Source organism: Zalophus californianus, chromosome 14, assembly GCF_009762305.2.
Source record: "Zalophus californianus isolate mZalCal1 chromosome 14, mZalCal1.pri.v2, whole genome shotgun sequence".
Taxonomy (NCBI): Eukaryota; Metazoa; Chordata; class Mammalia; order Carnivora; family Otariidae; genus Zalophus; species Zalophus californianus.
Window position 1 is genome coordinate 77629062 of NC_045608.1, and position 18822 is coordinate 77647883.

An 18822-nucleotide genomic window follows, 5' to 3' on the forward strand; every position below is an offset into this window, starting at 1 on the left:
TGACAGAATCAAGAGCCATGGAGTAAGGGAAAATCTTTTCCATAAATAAATGTGAAACAAAGTTGAAAGTGTCTAGTTCAATGGCTGGTACATAGTAAGCGCTCAATAGATATCTATTTCTGTCTTCCCACTCCTCTTTTATATAACAGGGCATTAGTGTAATAGAAACAGGGAAGTCAGGCAGCAAATCCACTGTTTTTTTTGAAGATTTATTTATTTATTTTAGAGAGAGAGCACATGTGCTTGTGCATGTGAACGGGGGGAGGGGCAGAGGGAGAGAGAGAATCTCAAGCAGACTCCATGCTGAGCGTGGAGCCCGATTGTGGGGCTCGATCTCATGACCCGTGAGATCTTAACTGAGCCAAAACCAAGAGTGAGACGTTTAACCAACTGAGCCACCCAGCTGCCCCAGGAAATCCACTTTTATTTATTTATTTATTTATTTAAAGATTTTATTTATTTATTTGACAGAGAGAGAGACAGAGAGAGAGGGAACACAAGCAGGGGGAGTGGGAGAGGGAGAAGCAGGCTCCCCGCTGAGCAGGGAGCCCGATGTGGGGCTCAATCCCAGGACCCTGGGATCATGACCTGAGCTGAAGGCAGACGCTTAACCAACTGAGCCACCCAGGCACCCCGGAAATCCACTTTTAATCAAAGAGCTATGTGGGAGATACTCAAAGAATTTTGTAAATTCTTTTTTTTTAAGATTGTTTATTTATTTATTTGAGAGAGAGAATGAGAGAGAGAGAGAGAGCACATGAGAGGGGGAGGGTCAGAGGGCGAAGCAGACTCCCTGCCAAGCAGGGAGCCCGATGCAGGACTCGATCCAGGGACTCCAGGATCATGACCTGAGCCGAAGGCAGTCGCTTAACCGACTGAGCCACCCAGGCGCCCAATTCTGTAAATTCTTAAGACAAATTTAAAATATGCATGGTGTGAGCTGACAGGTGCATCAGAGCCAGGAGCTTCAAGCAAGGCTTTAAAAACATAGGTTAGACATACCCAGCACACTTGGACAGGACCTCTCCCAGCTCTGAATGTCTATGTTGTCTTGTTTTTTTAAGCACATTCTGCCTTGGAAACTGTTTGTGTCTGTGAATGGCCCACAATGACCTCACTTCATATGTTGCCCCAAGTATCGTCATTCCTATCTTTTCGGCACTGTTTACATGTCTGCCTTCTCCAATAAGCTATGAACCCCTCAAGGGCAAGTGCAAACACACAGGTACATTCTTACTACCACTTCCTGCTCCAGGGTGCTGGCCAAATTCACATCTATTTCAAAGCCACTCTTGTTTCTGGCAAAATCCTCTTGGACCTGAGCTGGTTTCCTCCCTTGGGTTCGGGCCAAGAATTTTAACTCCATGATCTTATTCCACACGATGTGTTTCCACAACTGAACTCAGTATGGGGCACATTGTAGGTCGATACATAACTGTAAGAATAATGCTTTAGCATATTATAGTTATACATTGTACAGTCCCGTGACATCAGAACTGTTATGAAGATAAAAGTTCAGCTTGTAGATGGAGAAAAATGACATACTTGTACAGCAGTATAGAGACCGGCAGTAATTGAAGGCAATTGATGTGTAAAGCTTTATTTCATTCTTTGTGTCCTCATCTGAACAATGGAAAAACGAATGCCAGTCACCATTAAAAATACCGTATTCATTTTACAGGGGGTAATTTTCCAATGAGCAAATAAAACTGTGAGCCTTCAGGAGTATTCATCTCCTTTGATTGCTGGCTCATTTGATTCATGCTAGACTAAGAGTCTGTTTTGAAGAACACAGAGACAGTTTGTAATTATGCCCTGGAAAGTACACAATTTCGTTTTCTTCACCGTGGCTGTGCTGGAAGGAAAACTGCACACAAACCCCCTCTTCTCTCTTCTTTCCTTGTTGCATCTGGTCAATTCTAACAAATACGACTAATGGCCAGGCTATATCGGCATCACCTAGTCAAGTAGCCCATTCAGTCTGCTCAAAAGAACACACACATCATCAAGCATTTGGCTGAATGCACAATTCACACTGAATAGGGCAAATATTTGGATTCAAGTATAGGTCAGCAGCAACCAATTGAAATATTGATAAAGGAAGCCTGTGGGAACTAAATGTACATAAAAGAAGGAAAGAAGGAAAGGGAAAAAAGGAGGTTCTCAAGGGGTGAGCCAGGGCACCGAGACCGCAGGGGTGATTTGTCTCTCCCACAAGTAGGTAGGTGGCTTAGCTCAGGAGGGGAGCAGGGCCAGCACTAGGAGCCTGTTTTCCTAGCTTCAGAAAGCGTTATGTTCAAACTGTCCTGTTTGGTTCCAACGTGGAATTCATAATTTACTACGAAAGTACCATGAAACTTTCCAGTAGGAACCCCCTGCGCCTGCTCACACAATTTTATTTAAAAAGAGAATGAGGCTGGAGTCTCTTTGTGTTTTCTTTTTTTTTTTCTTAAATATTGTCCTATTTAGCCCCCAGGTCACACTGCGGTAGGTTTTATTGACTTGAAAACACTCCAGAGCACGGAGGAGTCCCCGGTAACCTCCTGGCTCCGATCCCCATGGTGCACTCACCCGTGTCGCTTAGCAAATCCAGACCTCTGCGGCTCAAAGTAAATGTTTGCTGCCGTCACAGCCCATTTATAACGCCTCACTTTATGGGTGGTTTAATTCTCAAACATCCACTCTGCATGTGGGCATTAACGTGTCCCAGTGCCACACTCAGCCACATCCTTTTCTCATACAAGGGTCAGAAATCCCAATCTCCAGCTTCAGCCAGAACACTCAGCTTTCTGGCATTCTCCGACCTGCTAGCACCAGACTCCTCGGCGGGTCTAGCCTAATTCCCCCAAGCTTCGAAACCCTCCAGTGAGATGCAATCGGGCCAAGGGCCCCCAGTCCCAGTGTTGCCGGCCTTCTCCCCTGCCCTTGGAATTGCGGTGGCCAACAGGAAGACCGGGCAGCAGCTTGATCCCAAGCACCGAGAGCTCGGCTGAATCTGGGGGGCAGGGGGGTGCGGTTGTAGATAATCGTTAGGTATCCAGGGGTCACTCCTTGGAAATGAAGATTCTGTCTGCAGCCTGCAGCCCTGAGGATGGCCATGTGCTTCAGAGAGGAGGGGAAGGTCGATGTTCTAAGCTTGTTCAGCTTCACGAAGAGATTAAGGGAAATGACAAATGACTTTTGTACATCATTTTTAAAGGAGATAGCAAACTTGAAACCAATGAAAGTCACACTGAATATACAACTAACTTCTCAGAAATTTCTTCCAAAACCCAGATAGGAAATGTTGGTTTATTTAGCCGTCTATGAATCAGGCTTCTTTATCAAACCTGGAGTTTTAACCCTACAGGATAAAGACAATTGATATTTATCACAAAGAACCATACATCTTGCAATGTTAAATTGTGCTCAGAATGAAGTGTTCTCTTATAGTTCTTTGTATTTTATTTGTTTATGGAGCACATGATATTTATCCAATAATCAATATGTTTATCTAAATAGACCACGCCATACTCAGTCACTTCTGATAACTTTTTTTTTTGGCCTTATATTAAATGGCTATTTAAATGCTAAGTGGAACAATCTTACCCCAAACCTTAGGCCAACCAATGGGGAGGGTCAGGGTGGTTGTGGTAGTATGTGCACACTGATATCTCATTCAGAAGACTCTCACTCCCTCTGGACCACCACCTGCGTAACTTGGGCTGTTAGAAGCATGGACAAGGAAGTGGGTGAGTCAGTAAAACTCATGATCACTCTTTAAGAAAGCGGCTAAGTCCGAACTGGAGAAGTAGACTAATGGGTGAGGGTATGTAGCCAGCACTCATGCCTCAGCAAGACTTTTATGATCGTAAGAGCAGAACCCAATCAATGAGGAAAGTAAAAAAGGTAGGGTGAGTTATACAAGGATGAAAGGGTGCCTCAGAGCAGGAAGAGCAGCAGGCCTCACAAGCAAGAGGAATCATGAAAGGCAAAGCCATCAGGGGGGAAGGCAGAGGTCCCTCCTCCACCCCCCACTCCTCCTGGGGCAGCATGGTCTACCACTTTGCCTCTCATGTGATCTCTGGATATCAGGGCAACTTCAGAATAGAGACAATACTCACATTATGCTGATTTCACTCATTTTCTTTAAAAAAAAAAAAAGAGAAAGTACCATGCCTTATCAATTCTAAGATGCCTTAGATTATAAGACCCATCATTAGCTGAAGTATCTCTAAGAAAGAAAAACCACCACCCATTAAACCCTGACACCATCTTAACAATAGTCCTTTGCGATGCACAAATTGATGTCACTGGTCTCTCATTGCTTTGACACTTCTTTCATCCATTCTGAGGGATTTGGCCCTTTCTTCTGCCTTCTGTTGCATGTCTTGGAAAGCAATCCTTATCTCAGTAAACAAAAGGTGACACAGCTTCACTTGCTCGGGGGGTGTCTACATTTCGGAGATCTTTTTGAAGTGATTTGTAAGAAAATACAGAACTGTGGTTTACTTCCACCGAAGAACATTTGCTTTACTAACAGCAAATTCACACTGTTGTTCTAGTTCTGTGCTTCTTGGTAGACACAATAACGTTTTGTTTTAATGTTGAATCAGGGTGGAATTTTCTTGAAGCCAACTTAAAGACCATGTGAGTACCAAAAATGCACATTAACGCAGTGGGAGGGATGATAATATGCACAGCTACAGGAAATTGGAAGAAGCAACAGGTGACGGCAAGTACTTGAGGACTGTTGCCTGGTTGACAGCAATTATAAAATACCTTTGATTTGTAAGATGCTTTCGATTTTGTAGATGTTAAAGTGGGAAATAATGTGCATGTCATTAAAGAGGTCATTAGGGGGCGCCTGGGTGGCTCAGTTGGTTAAGCAACTGCCTTCACCTCCGGTCACGGTCCCAGGGTCCTGGGATCGAGCCCCGCATCCGGCTCCCTGCTCGGCGGGAAGCCTGCTTCTCCCTCTCCCACTCCCCCCGCTTGTGTTCCCTCTCTCTCTGTCTCTCTCTCTGTCAATTAAATAAATAAAAAAAAATCTTAAAAAAAAAAATAAAGAGGTCATTAAATTCGGTGTTTGCCGGGTCAGTGTTGAGAATAGAGGTCCTCAAAGGAAACAACGACCAAGGTTCTTCCAGAACAGAACTTTCCAGTTCTGTGAGGGTGCAGCTAGCTAGGAGGGAGCATCCACTCCTGGTGTCCATGTAACTTGGGAGCTCTCACAACCTGTCTCCTGTAAGCCTTATGACAAGACCTGGGAGTAGGCATTAGATCTTTATTTAGTGGTGAGGAACTGGAGCCTCAGGGAGGCAAAGGGCCTGCTCCCATCACACTGTCTGTAGGTGGCAGGGAGAGGTGGAGGGGAGATCTGTGAGGCTCCAGAGTGGGCGCTTTCCCCATACCATGGGGTGGGGCTGGGGCAGTTAAGGGTTTGCAGGCAATTCTGCATGGATGGATGAACCACATGGAACAGCCTGGGGTTGGAGATGGGCCTGGACAAATCAGATCTTAAAACCAATGCTTCTGGGGCGCCTGGGTGGCTCAGTGGGTTAAGTGTCTGCCTTTGGCTCAGGTCATGATCCTGGGGTCCTGGGATAGAGCCCCATGTCAGGGCTCCCTGCTCAGTGGGGAGTCTGCCTCTCCCTCTCCTGCCCTCTCCCTGCCTCATGCTCTCTTAAGCGCACTCTCTCTCTCAAATAAGTAAATAAAATCTTTAAAACAAAAAACCAACACTTCCTTTAGCAGAGAGCTGATTTACAATGTAGGTGACAGCTGAATATTCCCTAGCATGTCTTGGACAGAAAATATATGGGACAGTAGAGAAACTCTTTGGCTGGTTTTTTTTTCCTTTGGGGCCCAGAAACTTATGCCATATATATATATATATATATAATGTCATAAAATATATGTATAATATATTGATATCTCTGCCAAATACAGATGTGAAATCAAAGTAGGCCATTTATGATTTCAACAAGGTTCTAACACCCTTCTTAACGAATATTTATGAAATGAAAAAATCTAACCGTGACCCTAAATTGACCTTCACAAACTCTCTCCACCCCAGGCACATCTTGTTTTTTTCATTATTATTTCATTATGTACAAATTCGTGGCAAAGACAACTGTATTATATTTAACAAATGTAGAAGCCTCCCGTGGTCAGGAGCGGTTGGTTGGTTCATTGAGAAAGTCCATCAAACCAGACTTTAAAAAAGTAAACGTTTTCATTTAGCTTAAAGCATAGAACGTATATTCAGAGCAATCTGGAGATGTAAACCCATTGTCTTTTCTTTGCACAGGATCCACTGCTTGGCGCTCTCATTATTTTACACAAATCACACCCTTAATGCATTGACTACAGTTTACAGTTTTGGGTTCTTTACATTGCAGAGATACTGTAACACAATAAAAGTGTAGAATTCTACTAAGTATTAATCAATTTTCCCTAAAGTTCTTCTTCCTTTTTTTTTTTAAAGATTTTATTTATTCATGAGAGACAGAGTAGGGGGGAGAGAGAGAGAGAGAAAGAAGCAGAGGGAGTAGCAGGCTCCCATGGAGCAGGGAGCCCGATGTGGGACTCGATCCCAGCACCCTGGGATCCTGACCTGAGCCGAAGGCAGACGCTTAACCATCTAAGCCACCCAGGCACCCCCTTCCTTTTTTTTTTAAAGTAATTGCTACACCCAACACCGGGCTCAAACTCAGGACCCCAAGATCAAGAGTTGTGTGCTCTACCGACAGAGCCAGCCAGGCGCCCCTTCCCCTAAGCTTTTATAACAATCTCATTCAGACATGATCTGATAAAAAATATATGTTTCAACGATTATTTGTTTTTACTAAGTCTCTTCAAAGTATCCAATTTTGCTTTCTTTTTTTCGAGCACTCTCTTGTTCATAGATCTAGCCCATATTTTCTCAGCTACATAATAAATACCCTAACAGGTACTCAGCATGCCTTGCATTGTGGCCTGACAGCTTCCAGCCAGGTCTGGCTCCTTCCACACGGTCTCACGAAGGCCTTTCCTCTAATAGCACCCATGCACATCAGAGTCCATCTGCAGCTGCTTCTCAGAAGACCCCCAACTGACACAGCACACGTTACATGTATTGTAGAAAAAATTTACTGTAGTAGAAAAATATATAACAACTGAAACAAAAACATCAATTAAGCTTTCAGATTTCCTGAGATCTGAATCCACATGAAACACAAGCTTTGATGTCGGCCTAGGCACCATCAGTGGTAAGGAGAGAGGGGCCCCAAATGATGCAGTAATCTTAATCAAAAGCTCAGTTCTCTAGTATGTACGTTTATTAAGCTAGGAAACCGGACTTGTGTGTTTACCGAATGCATTTCTATTGAAAAGAGATATTACAATTCCATTATGGGAAATGGGAAAAGAGATGAAAGAAGAAGGAATCTTGCCTGCTAATGAAGCCATTGCTGTTTTGGTGAAGGGTGAATTCATGAATTTTAGAACATTTGCATAAGCATCGAAGCAAATAGGATTGTGAAGTAGCTATCAAGTAATCAGAACATTCAATTAACTAGAGCCCAAACCAGGAGCTTCTTGACACTCAGATTGCCAAATAATCCCAGAGGCTGGTACAGAGCTGGGCCAGCCTTGTTCTGTGAAGATCTGCTGTGGGCTTAGCTTCCAGGCCTTTCCTCAGCAGGCTTGCAAGGTGTGTGTTGGGGGGGGGGGTGGAAGTTGGCTCAGGAGAATGAACCAGGCATCCCTTTTCGCCTGCATCTCTCAGACTGATTGTGGTGGGTTGCACTGTTGTTCCAGCAGAGGTCAGAACTAATAGTCACATTGTCACGCAGAACCTAGGGCGGAGGCACCTTCGATAGGTGTCTACCTTGTAATCAAATCTGGTACCAGGTGTGCAAGTCTTGGATTTTGCCGTTGAGAGAGGCATTGGGTAATTACCTGGAGAACCTAATGCTTTCTAGGAGTGCTGGAGGCAGCTAAGGGCCCTCCCCCTCCTTTGGGGGCACTCCCTGGTCTCCACAACAATGCTGAATGTTCAGTTCCCAGCAGTGGCAATACTACCTCCTAGGGGTTGTTTAGGAAATGATGTGTGGTGTACGGTGTGTGTGTGTGTGTGTGTGTGTGTGTGTGTGTGTGTGTGTGTGTGTGTGTGTGTGTGTGCGGCGTTGCTGTCACAGGGAGTGAAAAGCCTACAGCCTCACTCTGCTTTCCATAGAAATGCAATTTATCCTTTAAAACTTTATAATTCTACATAAATTAAGGAAAGAGTATACTTACACTTGGTTGGAATTTTACTGAGAGTTAATCACCGATACAATGCAGCTCACAGTCACCAACACTTATTCTGCTTTGCAGCTGTCGTGTTTGGGTGAGTGCGTGAATAAGTGCAAGCATCAGCCTCCTCCCTTGTGTCTTCTAGCTGTTGGAATACAGATTAATTTATTATAACAACCTCTCTTTAATTTATTCTTGATATATTGTTAGGACATTAGAGTGATGAAAATAATATCTGTGTATGTGATTGTGCATTTCATTTTAGGAAACTATAGGCGAGCTTTGCGCAATATTTGCTAGAAAAGGGGAGGGCGTTGGGTCTGTTAGAATGGCACGCGCTTCTCAGACTGAACCTACAAGCCCCAGCAATTCCTCTGTGCGGCAATACTACGGAAGTCAGTTGTGTTCTGGAATACGACTGCTATGGGCTCTGGCCCGACACACTGCGGTGACTGTTCACGGGCTGGACATTCTGCTGCTGAAACCCAGGGGCCCCGACTCAGTCCTCCACACAGTGTGTTGGTCCAGCGCTAACCTAGCCTCTTGGAGCTAGAGCAGACCAGGTGATCTGTGTCCTATCCTGGAAAGTCAGGTGCTGGAGTGAAACGCAGGAACTTCTGCGTACTGCCTCCCTATGGCCTATTCCAGTCTCATATCCAACCTAGAACATCAGCTTCTCTTCACCCAAGCAGACAAAGCAGTGGAGAGCCAATACATTCTCCTTGATTCCAAAAGCGAGAAAAAAATCTTCCTTAAATCCAGGCAATTAGCAGTCTTCCTTACAGACAGAATATTAATGTGGTAAGGAGTTGGCCCCTAACGAAGCCCCTCTGGAGCACGCCTGCAGGAAACTGTAACAGACACCTGGCTCAACTGCCCTTGGCATGAAAAACAACAGAGTTTGCATCTGGGCAGAGGGGAAAGGGGGGGTTCCAGACAGCTCGGCTGGGTGTTTAAGTGAAACCTCAGACCGTATAGCGACACTGCAGTTGGAGCCTCCCGCCAGGACTGCTGTCTTCCACTGAGGAACGTTCTAGAAGGAATGTAGGCTTATCCCCAATGAAAGCGGCATGGGGCAGCTGCTTCGGGGGGCGTGACTCGGGCTCACTGTGCGATTCAACTGCTCCACCTGCCGACCCAGCTAGGAAATGCAGGGGTGTGTGCGGAGGGCGCGCCGGGGAAGAGGGAAACTGAGGCTGACCTGACAGCTCTGTGGTCCTCAGACTGAGCCGTAGGGAAAGCTAATTGCACGTTCATGCTTATAGTCTCCGTGTACGTGCTAATTTCCCAAGTGTTGCATATGACAGAGGATTTGTGTCTGCTTCTGCTAAAACATAGTTTCACACCTCTGTTCTTAAAAAGACACTTTCTTTCTTTCCTACCCACTCTTTCACAGCAGCAGAGCTAAACCTTAGCATTGTCCCCAAAGTCCTCCTTCCCCTCCTGACTCCTCTGCCCAGCCTCCACCAGGACTGCCTGGTCTCTTGGGCCATGCCTCTGCAGAGCCTCCTCCGAAGACCCTTTGCGTCCTGCTCCCCTTGCTTTTAAAGAGACGCGTTCTGAAGGAGTCTTTCTCTTTTCATTCATCCCTCTCTTCTTCAGTTCTGCTTTTGGGTAGAGTACCTTGACACCTGTTAATTATTTTTGTTTGGTTACACTTCCCCTGGTCAAAGCAAAGACCAGTATCGAAAGGATATTCTATATATTTCTATATATAATCTAATGTAAGGGGTACTGAAAGTGTGGGTCACAGAACCTGTTAGAAATGCAGATGTTCCACCCCACCCTAGACCTGGTGACTCACAAGCTCTGGGCATGTGGTGCAGCAAGGTGCTTTCACAAGGCTGCCAGTGATTCTGAGGCCCACGCAGGCTTGAGAACCACAGGGCTAATGTCTTTCTTCCCTAGTTCCCTTCTCTTACTTGCGCAGGTGCACTCCCCCTCAGATGCCCCTGGAGGGGCTGACAAACACTGGGGTCTCCTCTAACAAATGCTGGGGCTGGGAAAGCAGATTTCCAAAGAGCAAGCATGCAAACACTTACATTGTAGCATTTAACCACCTCCCTTCCAAGGTTAGAGTCTGGGTGGGAAGCCTGAGAGCAAGCCGCCTCTCAGAGCTACTCAATGCCCCAGCCAGAGAAAGTAGGACGGTCCCCATAATTTCAGAGTTAATGTCACGTACCCTGGGGCAAGGGGCTGAACAACTCTCTCATTTCCTCTGAAACATATTATACCATGGTGTCTCTTCCCGACCTGAGGCAGAATTTTGGAGGGTCTTCTTTTTTTCTTCTTTTTTATTTAAATTCAGTTAGCCATCATACAGTACATCATCAGTTTCAGATGTAGTGTTCAATAATTTATCAGTTGCGTATAAGACCCAGTGCTCATTACATCACATGCCCTCCTTAATGCCCATCACCCAGTTGCCCCATTCCCTCCAAGGTCTTCTAATTGGGTTTGAGGATTTGCTAATTTTCACTCTTAGAGAACTTGTCTGTTGAGGGTTTTACCAGAGCAGATCAAGTTTCACTGCATATTACAGAAAACTAAAAACTAGCTATAATTCCAGTGGTTAAAAGAGACAGAAGTTCATTTTTCTCTCACGTACAAGGCCAGAGGCAGGCAGCCAAGGATTGGCTTCCTGATGGGGTTCCTGATGGCTCCATGACCATCAGGAACCCTGGCTCCATCTTTTTCTGCTTTACCATCCTTAATGGTTCAACTCATGGTATACAATGGCTGCTTAAGCTCTCAACATCACATCTAAATTCCAGCCAGTGGGAAGGAGGAAAAGAGCATGTCCCCTTTCTTTGAGGACACGTTCTGGAAGTTAAACATAACATTTTGCTTACATTTGTTGGCTGATACCTAGTCACATGGCATCTCTAGTTGCAAGGGAGGCTGGGAAATGCAGCCTTTATTTTGGATGGTCACAAGCTCAGTGAAAAACCGGAAGTTTTATTATTACTAAGGGGGAAGGTTGAGTATGATTAGCCATCTGCTTCAGAGGTCCCATTTTAAGGGCTATGGGTCACACCTACATCATTCCTGGCTTCCTGGGTCTACCCTAGAGTATCTTGCCTGCGTTTTGGGGGCCAGTTCTGCTGAAAGACTAACCTCCACGTTTTTCTCACTCCTTTCTTTTTCCTTTTTTAAAGATTTTATTTATTTATTTGAGAGAGAGATAGAGAGAGCACATGAGAGGGAGAGCACCAGCAGGGGGAGGGGTGGAGGGAGAGGGAGAAGCAGGCTCCCCGCTCAGCGGGGAGCCCAACATGGGGCTGGATCCCGGGACCCTGAAATCATGACCTAAGCCAAAGGCCGACACATAACCCACTGAGCCACCCAGGCGCCCCTGTTTTTCTCACTCCTAATGAGATTCGCCAGCTGCAAGAAAACATATAGGTCTTTTGGATAGTAAGGAAATTCCAAGTTGCTTATTTACTCTTTACATTATTTCAAGCAACTCACTTTGTTGACTTCTGAGGCCTCAAGAATCCTGTGATTCTCTGGAAAAGAACACAGTGTCGTGGTTCTTTCTGTTAGAACATAAAGCAGAGCAGTCTTTGCCAGGTCCTAGATCATGAATTTCGCATGGGTTCTGGCCCCTGTCAAGTGTGTTCTAGGGAATTGAGGCAGTCCTGCCCAGAAGCTTCCATCTTTGTTCCTGAAGCCCCCAAACAACTCTTAATGCTGAGGCCTTGCTAACTTTCATGCACGTAGCTTAGCATCCTCCCTGTCCCTAAGCCTATCCATTCTTTTTTTTTTTTTAAGATTTTATGTATTTATTTGACAGAGACATAGCAAGAGAGGGAACACAAGCGGGGGGGGGGGTGGGAGAGGGAGAAGCAGGCTTCCTGCAGAGCAGGGACCCCAATGTGAGGCTTGATCCCAGGACCCTGGGCTCATGACCCAAGCCGAAGGCAGACGCTTAACGACTGAGCCACCCAGGCGCCCCCATGGGATTATTTTAAAGCTATCATTTAACACATCATAATATTTTAGGTAACTATTTTTTAAAAAGATTTTCAAAAATCATAAAGTGCATATGAAATGTTTTAATGGTGTCACAGACTGACTTCCCCAAACTCAAAAATCAAAATGAGATAAACAAGCACCCCCCCCATTCTGTTTTTATCCTTCCTACCCATCCATCTGCCTTCCCCCAAGTGAGTCACTGCAATTGAGACTAATTATGGAGCTATTTGGATATCCCCTATGCCAAGAGCATCATCTTAATTATGCGCCCCAGGTCCAAGACCTGGGAATCTTTGCAGGCGAATCTGCACATGCTGGTGTTTCTCCCTGCCGTTTGGAAACCAAGTGACCACAATGTTTGGTTTACCATGCACATCTTTCATTTTTCACCTCCCCTGGCATTTGAAGGAAATCTCTGGCTAGGCCTGGATTTCCTCACATGTGTTCCCCGAGACAGCAGGAGTTGTGAAATGCCAGAATGGAGATGTTTCTCTTTCTGAAAACAGAGTGTAGAGTTCTGCCGGACGGCGCTGGGGGAGGCAGGATGCTCTCTGTCTGACAAAGATGGAGGCACCTGCCTACAGCTCCTCGGGCACTTGCCTTGGATTAGGATCGGACCCCCTCAGACTTAAAAGATTGAAAGAAAAGATGATCTTTGGGCATAAATAAAAACAAATGGAGTAGAGCCTGAAGTAACTCTAAAGTGGTTTTGAAAGTGCTAAGAATGCATCTCATCTGTAAGTGGTTTATCGAAAAGTCTAAATTTGTTGAGGATACAAAGTGGTCCTTCAGTTTTGTTGAACTGTGTCCCCCCCCCCTTCTTTTGGTTGTGGCTCCTTTCATGAAATTTTGGCCAAATTCAAACTTTCTAACCACCTTTGGGATTTAAGACCAAGTCCTGTTCCTTGAAAATACTTTAAACTTGAACTTGATTTAAATCTTGGCCCTTCCCTGCTCCGCAACTCCAGTGGGGGCTAGGGTTGTAGGCCTGGCTGTTTGGAAAGGAGCTGAGAGTCCTCCACCCTGGGCCTCTACCAGTTCAAGCTTCTGGGGGGCGGGGGGTTGGAGCAAGGCAGGAGGCGTGAGGACCGGTGTTGGTGATGGCCACGTGTCTGAGTGGGGAGGGGTCCCTGGCACTCCTCTTCCTTCTGTGTACCTTCACATGCAGGCAAGCCCTCCTTGCAAACACCTCCACGGTCTGTCCCCATCTTCCTCCCAGCGACAAGAAACCATGGTTCCTCGGGCTCCAAGGGAGAGGCTACTCTCACCGGGTCTCTGACTTCACCAACACAGACATACAACACGTCTTTATGCGTAAGTATGTCCCCTCTCTTCAGGGCACGCATGCCAAGCACCCTGTCTTCTTCCTCATGGGGCTGGGCGCTGTAGGTGGAAAAGGAAAGCAAATCATACTCCTGGACTCTCAGAGCATCCTCCCAAGGAGGCCCGTTCCTCGGCCTTGCTCGCGTGGCAGTAAGCACGACCACCCGTGCGTCCTGTAGCTCAGCGCGCACCTAGCGAGGGAACCGTGAGCTGCCCTCTCGCACGCTTGTGAGCGCCCCATGTTGTCATAGGTATTCTTTCGGAACTCCCTCTCACTTGGCTTTAGGAATGGGAGCTCCTCTCCTCATCCCCGTCCGTAGGGAATCACCTGGCCCCCAGAACCCCGTCTTCTCTACAGGCTCTCTGTGCCTCCCACTCCCCCGGCCCACTTCTCCCATAGCCCGGGTTGGGTGGGGAGTAAGCGGGGCAGGCACCGCTCTGAGCAGAAGCTGCTCCCAAGGCCCTGTGGGGAGGCGGCTGCTGCCTAACTCCTTGAAGATGCTCACTTTAGCGGGGCGTGGTTGGCTCAGTCGGTTAAGCATCTGACTCTTGATTTTGGCTCAGGGTTTGATCTTAGGGTTGTGGGATCGAGCCCCACGTCAGGCTCCAAGCTCAGTGCAGCGTCTGCTTGTCCCTCTCCCTCTGCTCCTCCCCCTGCTCTCCCTCCCCCTCCCTCTCTCTCTATCTCTAAAATAAACAAATAAAATCTTTTAGAAAAAAGATGCTCACTTTAGAATGTGGGGGGTTGCTGATGCATTCTGTCTTCAGCTTTGGGCCCAAACACAATTTTGGCTCAACAGGAAAATTCCATTTCCTCAGCAGGCCTTGCAGCTTGCGAAAGCCACCTGTCAATACATACTTCATGCCGAGGAGGCAGCAGAAACTTTTTGAGGCCTTGTTTTATTGGCTTGTGTGGAGGTGGTTGCTTTTCCTTAAAAGGGGTGAGAGTCAAAATAAACAGGAGGTGTTATCCAGCATGAACCCAATTTTGAATTGTAAAATAAAGACCCTTGGGGGAATTCTGTACAGAAAAAATTTTTTTTCTTTAAGATTTTATTTCTTTATTTGACAGAGAGAGGCACAGCGAGAGAGGGAGCACAAGCAGGGGGAGTGGGGGAGGGCGAAGCAGGCTTCCCGCGGAGCAGGGAGCCCGATGCGGGGGCTCGATCCCAGGACCCTGAGCCGAAGGCAGACACTTGACGACTGAGCCACCCAGGCACCCCTGTACAGAAAAAAATTTAAAAAAAGGTGCTGGGGCTTCAGTGTGTATCGACGCAGGCCTGGGATTTCATTCACTAGACCGTAATCCCAGACACTGGGGACCAGGACTCGTCTTGAGATCTATTATATTTTCAGTGCTCACCACAGTGTATGTCACATAGAAGGCAGTCGATACATACTTTTTGAAGAATTGAATGAACAGAAGTAATTGGGGACCCGCAGTGGCTGTATCCTTAGTGACTGGTTGCTTCCTGCATTTTCTGAACTCTAACTGTGCCCCAAGCACTGTTCTAGGTTCCCCAGGAGCTATGAAGATGGTTAAAATTCCTGTCCTCAAGAAGTTTTTGACTAAGGGTGGGCGACAGAGTGGCACAGCTCCCTACTTATAAAGCCTCCAGATTCTATGTGGGAGAAAGCGACGACCCTGTCTTTGAAGCCAGCAAGGAGTGAGGGGCGGGGAAGCCCCCGGCATAACTCCTAGGATCCAAATTGTGTCAAGGGAAGCTGGGTCCTTCATGTTCCCCCAGTGTGACATGGGGGGGTCACCCAGCTAGTAATAGAAGTGACTCAGAAACCTCACCTTCACGAGGATGGTTAGCAGAGACAACACTCACTGACCTGGAAGAGATGGTGCATTTGAGATCATCAAGTTCATGGGTTGTCTTGGCTTCCCATAACCCGCCCTCCTTCCCTGGGGGACTTCCTCCATGCCTACCTTTAGTTCCCAGGTTAGATTTGTTTTTTTTTCCCCCTCCTTGTTATATCTCACCAATTCCCCCAAATTGTTTTCTGTTGAGTCTTCACATGGAATCAGGTGACTAATTTCTCCATGTACCTGCTGGTTGATGAATACACCGGCTCTCACAACCGAAAGTTGTAGCCTGAATGAATGGTCCTTAGGAAGGGAAATTAGTGGTGAGGATTTCAGACTTGAGGCGGAGCCCATGGGGGTGGGTGGCTTGGTATTTTGGGTTGTCAGTTTCATATTCCCCATTCCCTCAGAGGGTGGCGCTTCACTCCTCAGAGGTCCCATCCACACACCCGGGATTCCTCCCCAACCCCCACTACCCCTTTGTCTTGAGTGACCCTGGGGCAGTTCTCCCCTGAGAACAGTAACCAGATTCCTTGGTCTCTTGGGGGGCCTTTGGGAACCAAGTAAAAGGCACGAAAGAGCCGGAATTGCCTGAGGAAGGGGTGCCTGGGAGTTGCCTATGCACCCCTCTGCGAACTGGGTGCAGCCCTCCAGTCCCATCTGACCACGGACAGGCAGGCCACTGAATGGAACTTCAAGTCCAGTAGTCAGGGAACCGAGCAGAGGAAGACCCAGGTGCCACCAAATGGGTTGGTTACCCAAGAAAGACTCACTAAGAGAAAATGCTCCCCTACACCACACTCAGATTTTATCTTTGCTAGAAGGATGCCCGTGTAGCTCAGAAAGCCAATCCCCTGGGGCTACTTTTGTTTCCTTGGAACAACCAAAGCAAATCGTATCAATCCAATGGCTGTCATTCCATCTTGCATGAATATTTATACATAAAGTGTGTACCAATCAGGCGAGTGGCATTGGGTCTCAGGAGCCCACAGCACCACAGACTCAGCCCTGGAAGGATAGTGTGCTGGGCTGTTGTCCAAGAAGGCTGAACTTCTGAAGGGGCCTCTTTCTGAAAGGTTTTCCAGCTGTGGTTTCCTTTCTGAATAATCTGAGCCTAATTCCATTTGTGGCACCTTTCTCCTTTCCAGGTTTTTGCAGAAGGCAAATTACCCACATCTGGCTCTCTATAATCACATATATGTTCTGCTCCGTTTGGCTGAGACTTTTACAGAGTTGTAAATAAATGACCTCGTGGGAACCCTGGAGAAGCAGTCCATGTTACCCGGTCTTTCAATTACAGGGCATGATGGCAGCCTAGCAAGATGCTGGGCATTATCTCCAGAATGCTGGGGGTAAAAAGGTCCACAACCTTCTCTGAGCTGACTCAGGGCAGACCCAGCACATGGCTGGGTTACTGGGCGGGGGGGCGGGGGGTGGTGGGGGGAGAAGACAAAGCAGAGAGAACCAGGAATGCCCGTGGATTATAGTTTAAAACAAAACACTCAAACAACAAAACTTGACTTTGGAAACAGTCCCATCCTCCTATATCATAAAAACGATTTATAAAGCAAAATATGACTCTGTAGATAGGACTTCTCTTCTGGTTTAATAATTTCCCCACCCAGCTCCCATTCCCAGCGTGGTTGGCAGTGATGTTCGAGACGGATGATGAAACAAAGCCACAGGAAAACAGACTGGAGGAGAAATGAGAATGGAAAACATTGTCCCCTTGCTGGAAATGGACGAGAATCGGGAGTCCCTGAATCACCTGGGGCTGCTGGTGAAGACCACCCCATATGGAACAGGAACCAAATCACACTTAACTGGATCAACAAGCTAGACGGACTTCATTATTTCTCTCCCATGTTTGGGAACCAGCCTTCCAATATTAGCAACCTTTGTCAAGGCCAGGGCCCCTGGAGGGAGAGAGGCAATACAATGGGCAAAGCCTGTGTCTGCTACCTTCCCATATTCCCTTCCAGGGGCGTCCCCTTCCTCCCTCCAGATGTTTTCTTTCCCCCTCAGCTGGCCATTGACTCGATTCCTGATAAACTGTTAATGCAGAGATAAGCTTTACTTGATGCTGTCTCGGGCTGTGCCAGTTTCCAGGGAAACCACATCTATGTGTATTTAAAAAGTATCAGGCACAAAGGATTGGATCATTGATCTCTAAGAGCCATATTTGCATTCCCAATTCTCGTTGGAGTTCTTAGGGAATCTGATTCTCCCCTGCTCCCATCCAAAGTTCACAGCAGATACTCCCGCGTGACAAATGAGAGTCTTTGCTGGTCACGGTGCGGTTCACGAATCAGCAGCAGTGACCACCCCCCACCCTGGCCCCGGGAGGGTGTCAGAACGCAGATTCAGACTCCGCATTGCCCACATGCGCTGAATGAGAACCCTCATTTTCATAAAGTCCCCAGATGATTCTTATGCACAGTCCCGTTTGAGAAGCACTGGTTAAGCAAGTGGGTTTCCAACTGTGGGCTGCCACCTATTAGTAAGTCATGGAATCAACTTCGTGATTGTGACCAGGATTTTAAAAAAAGAAAAAGACATCCTATAGAGAACATACAAGAGTGCATCATACATAGGAAGGGTAAATACCCTGAAACTTGTTCCAATTGTAAATATTGGGCCATTGTGTAAGATGTGTGGAGCCTCCCCTCCCTCACCCCAGTGGGTCATCGTCAAAAGCACGTGGAAACCACTGGTCTCACGGTTTGGCTGGCTACCTGTGCAGTCTAAGCTTTCCCTTTCCATTGGGTTCATGCACCAGACAGGTAACTGCAGCTCAGTAAATTACCTTCTCTGTAGATACACCTGAATGGAAACATGCTTTCTTATGTTCCCTTTTACCATGAACTTTTACAAGAAATGATTATGTGTGTTGATGGGTGACTATTTAATAAGGACTCATTGGATATATTCCTTCTAGAAAAAAATCTCTCCTGAACGACAGCGTGTTTTTTTTTTTTAAGATTTTATTTATTCATTTGAGACACAGAGATACAGAGAGAGAGAGAGAGAGAGAGAGCACGAGCAGGGGGAGAGGCAGAGGGAGAGGCAGAAGCAGGCTCCCCGCGGAGCAGGGAGCCCGATGCGGGGCTCGATCCCAGGACCCTGGGATCATGACCTGAGCCAAAGGCAGACGCTCAATCTTCTGAGCCACCCAGGCGCCCCAACAGCGTGTTTCTTTTTATTAAAGTATTATTTAATCCATTATACAAAATTTTTGAGTCTTGACTCCTAGTTTTCTTTGGGCCCTATCTAGCACTAACCATAATAACTTCATTATCCTTGCATCATGTCCTTGAGGATGTATCATATCTATAACTTATGTATATAGTCTCACTATGTGCCTTTGCCAGTCACCTCATATCAGAAGGTCAGAAAGGTAGTCAGTCCAGTCCAGATTAACACGCAGCCCCCCGGCCTTCTGTACCACA

General features: G+C 46.7%; 1 protein-coding gene across 3 annotated transcripts in view; it reads right to left on the reverse strand.

Annotated features, from left to right (window-relative positions):
* Positions 1-1553: 1553 nt before the first annotated feature.
* Positions 1554-18822, reverse strand: part of CCBE1 (collagen and calcium binding EGF domains 1) — a 251099-nt gene continuing 233830 nt past the window's right edge. Inside the window, exons 11-14 of one of the 3 annotated variants that reach the window (XR_003516824.1) lie at positions 15362-15676; positions 14290-14491; positions 13394-13620; positions 8293-8404 (exon numbers count right to left, since the gene is read on the reverse strand). Coding sequence is in view for 1 of the 3 variants with exons in the window: in XM_027575460.1 (XP_027431261.1) it covers positions 15376-15399; positions 15551-15676 (150 nt within the window). In the remaining 2 variants the exon portion in view is untranslated. Of the gene's footprint in view, positions 3145-8262; positions 8405-13393; positions 13621-14289; positions 14492-14757; positions 14783-15361; positions 15677-18822 lie in introns of those variants that run through there. The other 2 variants (XM_027575460.1, XR_003516825.2) reach the window with 2 other exon arrangements.